Consider the following 4,958-nt stretch of genomic DNA (forward strand, 5'->3'; position numbering starts at 1 on the left):
GGCCTGCAGCGGGCCGACGGTGTATTATTTTTGAAAATAATATTTTCGGCGTAATATTTCTGTAATTTAATAAAAAAATGTATTATTTAAAAAAAATAGCGAGATGTTGTGTATACATTAGAGAACAGTCTTCTTTTTGTGTTTTTTGAGTGTGCGTGTGACAGAGAGAGGAGCATCCATAACACAACAACTATCTCTCTCGATTCGACGTCCCTCACACAATCGCATGTAACACATGCATCAACGCACTGACACCCTCACCCAGCCACTGGTCGCCTCAAGGCCCCCACATCGCTCTCTATCTCGCACACACAATCTTTTCGTGAAAACCCTATTTGGAATGCATGTACCTCTCCGTCACATACACACCATGTACCAAGCACACACATTTATCTCTCACTATGTCTCTTTGCCTCGCAAACACACTCCCCATAGTCCTCTCTTTGTATTCCGCACACGAACTCTCTATTTATTAAAATACATTAAAACCATGCGACTTTCCTGCCCTCTCAGGCCATCAGCGTCCGTGGCCGTCCGATCTTCAATTTCAAGCATTTTCGGCCGTCAGATTTGAAGTGAGTCGCACCAAATCAGCCTTCGTTCGCTAAAACTGTGCAACTCTCCAGCCCTCTCAGGCCATCAGCGTCCGTGGCCATCCAATCTTCAATTTCAAGCATTTTCGACCGTCAGATTTGACGTGAATCGCACCTTATCAGCCTTCGTTCGCTATTAACGAGCGCGAACTGTGTGAGCCGCTGCTCCGATCGCTTTTTGGGTTGTCTTGGGTTAAATTGGGCCTCATGGGCCTGTAGCAGCCTCCCCTAAGCCATTCATTCCGCTAGGTCGCACGTCTCCCCCTTTTGCGTGGCGGCTCTTCCCATGGCGGTCAACCTCTGTCGCGCTCATCCCCATTCCTGTACGCTGATGGGATCCTGCTTCCCACTGCGCAAGGGCGTCGGTACGGCAGCCTCCCACAACCTGGCTTAGATTTCGGACGGCACCACAACTTCGGCTGGGGGCCTCAAGCATCGGCGGTGACGCCAGAGGGCGGTGACAATGGCAGCGAACCATCGCTTGTCGGTTGGATTCCACTTGCCGGTGATTGAGGAAATAAATCGCCATGCCACTCTTCAGCGGCTACTACTTGCAGGTCTGTTACCACTCCGTGCTCTTCCATTCCTCTGCCCGCGTTATTGATGCTATTCTTTCTCCTCCCAAAATGATGCAGGTGATCTAGGTTGACTGACTCCTGTGTGCTCCCAAGCTAGGATTAGCAGTTCCAGTATAATTTTTGCCTTTGGATTGTAAGTAAACTCCGTTTGGATGAGCATCCTTTTCCATTGACTAATAATAGCCAATCCAGATTTGTTTGATCTGTCTGCATTTTCCGGTATATACTTTACATATAGAGGTTCTCGGTGTACGTATAGGACCAATAGTATAATAGTTGTAGAAATTCTATAGCCGTCTGCTATTGCAAGATAATGGATTCAGGAGAGCCAATTATAATTGGGATAATTAAAATAGGCAGAAGGCATTGGTAATCTTGACATGAAGAAACACATTATTCTGATATGTCCATGATATTTTAGTGCTCACTTTATTTTACTGATGTTCCAATTTTAGCAGTATGCAGTAATATCATATACTCTAGACCAAATTTGAGTTTACCACATGACATGTGCTTTGCAGGATAAATCGGAGAACATCTTTGATGCTCCTTTGATAGAATATAATGAGAACAACATGATATGTAAGGCATGTATTACATGGATCTTGATTCGGAATTCAGCAAAACAACTCTATTGAGTACGTGCAATAAAATAGTAAATTGTTGTTCATGATCCTACAGTTTCTGAAGTCAAAAGTAGCAGTGTTTCATCTAATTGTATCCTTCAAAGCTAATAGAGTCCTTCATAATCTTGTGTGGGTGTGGTCTCTATTAGTCACTATGTATTCGCTGAGATTCTTTCATTTTGTTGAAACTATATGTGCATCTGCTTTTGTCCGTGCCATGTTAGGCGGCGCTGGATCATCTATGTTGAGGATGGCTTCACCGACTTGTGCATCATCTGAGCTCTGTTTCCCTTTCCTAGGGTTTAACAAAATCGCATTTGTTATTCGTCAAGAGGAGGCCCACATGCAGCAAGGTATGGCCATGCAAAATCAATGCATGGCTTGTTCAGGACATTACAGTTCGAAGGACATGCAAATGTTTGATTCTCCATGTACAGTGTCAATCAACTGTTGATTGCAGGAGCAAGGTGTACGGAAAAAAATTGGAACCAAGATACTCATCTGGAGTTTAGTGTTTTATTGCATCAACATAACAATTCACTGTCTTATTGCAGGTAAACAATAGAGTTCGTTTGCTGCATTCAGAATCAAGATCTATGTATTACATGCCTTACGTATTGTATGTTGTTGTCATTATACTCTATCAAAGGAGCATCTAAGTTGTTCTCTGATTTATGAATTTTCTCTACAGGGATACTGGCTACTTCCCCTTTCTTCCTCTGCCATCTTCCCAGCAACCATGGTTCCCATACCACTGCTCATTGCGAGGTTCCCATACTCTCACAGGAACGCTCACTGGCAGCACACAGGCCTTTCCTGACAGTGCCATGGCACCTCTCTGTAGGTGAGCGACACTGCCATTTCCTTCCAAGTGTGCCATATTTTCTTTTTTAAGTTATTACATGCTGATTTACAGGTTGGTTTAGTCTATTGTATCATGCCTCTAATTCTGCTCCATGCTCAAGTCAACATGACACTTCTTCCCCCAATTTTTTTCTCAAATTATTCTATGTTAGTTCGGTTTGTCCTATCAGGCTGAATGAGCTGTCCACATCTCCGTGTACAAAGGGTTAGTATACATCTACATAATCAGATGCTGGAGGAAATGTAGCATAATATATCTAATCATATTATATGCTTTACTTACAATGGTGCCTGCTCAGTGTAGCCATTTACTCATGAACTGTAACGTTTCTTTTTACAGAAAATAGACAAGATGGGGACAACAAAATTTCTTTCTCCCAATTCTGGCACCCCCATCAATTGCTTAATTTTTCATTACAATTTTAATGTCAATATTTTTCCTTAAGAAATTTTGCTAACCGTGGCTTCATTGCTAATCAGTTTATGGTTCACGTACTTGCCCAAAACATAATGTTTAGTTGCAGTTGAGCAAACACAACTAGATCGTGTTAATGCATAAGTGAAATCAACAGTCTTGACGAACCTAGAATCTAAGGTATATATGCACTGCGATATGTTTTACTAGCCTCCTGTTAAATTCCAAGGACCCTCTTTATCTTGAGGATCATTGTATATTGGTATTTTGTTGCTCTTTCACTAGAAGATGATGCCAACTTGTTTTCTAATTTGTATATGATAAAACTGCAACATGTCATAAAAAAGCAGGTTTGGAAGAATGGTATTTTTTTAAAGCAAGTTTGGAAGAATGGTATTTATCTAAATTACGGACAACAAATGCCAGAATGGAATAAAAAGTAAATATTCATTAACACTTGAACACATTTGTTGGAATATAGTGGTTGCTGTATGATCTTGAAGCATGTATTGCATTGTAACAATACAAGGCACGTGCTACTGTTTGACGTGTGATCTTACATTGGTATTATTATCCCTGATTTTCTTTTAGCGACTACTGTATGATCTTTGAAGTATCTAATCCAACGTTTATGGAGCATCAAGTGGCTGGGTTGAGAAGAGAAGTTATTTGTTGGACCTACAAGGCGCAGAAATCTAGCTGGCAACAAAATTATTTATATTTACGAATGCAGTAATATGCAATACATAGTGTGTTTTTTAGAATTACTTGTGTCATGTTGGAAACAATGTTGCTGGTGCCTTTACGTGTTACTACTGCTTTATTGTTCATGTATAATGCCTTCACATATTTGTGCCAAGCTAACATTCAATATATATTACAAACAGACGGGCGCAGCAACGCGCGTCAACGATGATCTAGTATTGCTTAAACATTGACGTTGTCTTGCACCATTAGCATATCTTGCATGCTCACTATGCATACACATTCTCTCCATAGGTTTGATTTCTCTCAATATTTGACACACACAGTCCCCCCCACCCTCCGAGCACACTATCTATCCCCATACAAGGTTATATAGCAACCACTGCCGTTGTGCTTATCTGCACCCCTACATGCACACCACCTTGATCTTCAAGGAGGGCATCAGGAAGAACGAAGACGATGACCAGACAGCACTAGAGACTGCGGGGCCATTTAGAAGCAGGATGATGTGATGATGGCTGAGTAACTCCTTTCCTCTCTCTCTCTCACAAAATTATCAATCTCTCAGCCCGCAAGATTCCCCTCTAGTCCATGTTCTTTTGAGCTCTGTCATCAAACCTTTTGTCTCTTCTCCTCCCTCATGCACAAAATCTTGATGCACACGCATCTCACTCCTTATATTACATGTCTCCATCTTCCTCACAGACCTAATTTCTTCCTCTGTATACATATATATCCCTCTCTTGCACACTTCCTCTCTCTCTCTCTCTCTCTCTCTCTCTCTCTCTCTCTCTCTCTCTCTCTCTCTCTCTCTCTCTCTCTCGGTTTCTCTCCTACTGTCTCGCCCACATATATACAATCTTTCCCGTCCTCGGTCTCTTTCTTCCACTAGGTGTATATCCTGTGTGTTGAGCGCACGCGTCTCTCTCCCGCCATTGCTCCATCTTCACAAACTCTCTATGATTCACCCATTGGGATGTGTTCTGAAAATTGCTTTAGACTGGATCATATAGAGTTACTAGAAAGAGGCTCGTGCGTTGCTTGGAACATCAAGATGCATTTATATGATTAGTTTATCTTGTGGGAGATAAGGATGAACGAGGGAAGGCCTTATCTACAAATGTGGAGAGAGGTGCAGCTATCTTTTTGCAAAATTGTCATAGTTTCCTTCCTATCC

At 41.9% G+C, this 4,958-nt stretch overlaps 1 protein-coding gene across 11 annotated transcripts; it reads left to right on the forward strand.

The window, feature by feature from the left end:
* Positions 1-830: 830 nt before the first annotated feature.
* Positions 831-3,929, forward strand: LOC123096884 (uncharacterized). Of its 11 annotated transcripts, none has more exons than XM_044518669.1 (7): positions 831-1,150; positions 1,229-1,304; positions 1,693-1,809; positions 2,022-2,150; positions 2,258-2,351; positions 2,489-2,641; positions 3,668-3,929. In XM_044518669.1, the coding sequence occupies exons 3-7, from the start codon at positions 1,761-1,763 to the stop codon at positions 3,810-3,812; spliced, it is 570 nt and encodes a 189-aa protein (XP_044374604.1). In that variant the 5' UTR covers positions 831-1,150; positions 1,229-1,304; positions 1,693-1,760; the 3' UTR covers positions 3,813-3,929. The 11 variants fall into 11 exon arrangements, 7 of the variants coding, with proteins under 7 accessions (XP_044374604.1, XP_044374608.1, XP_044374603.1 ...); XM_044518673.1 differs by having other exon boundaries at positions 2,097-2,150; XM_044518668.1 differs by having other exon boundaries at positions 1,693-2,150.
* Positions 3,930-4,958: the final 1,029 nt, after the last annotated feature.

Source organism: Triticum aestivum, chromosome 4D (assembly GCF_018294505.1).
Source record: "Triticum aestivum cultivar Chinese Spring chromosome 4D, IWGSC CS RefSeq v2.1, whole genome shotgun sequence".
Lineage (NCBI taxonomy): Eukaryota > Viridiplantae > Streptophyta > Magnoliopsida > Poales > Poaceae > Triticum > Triticum aestivum.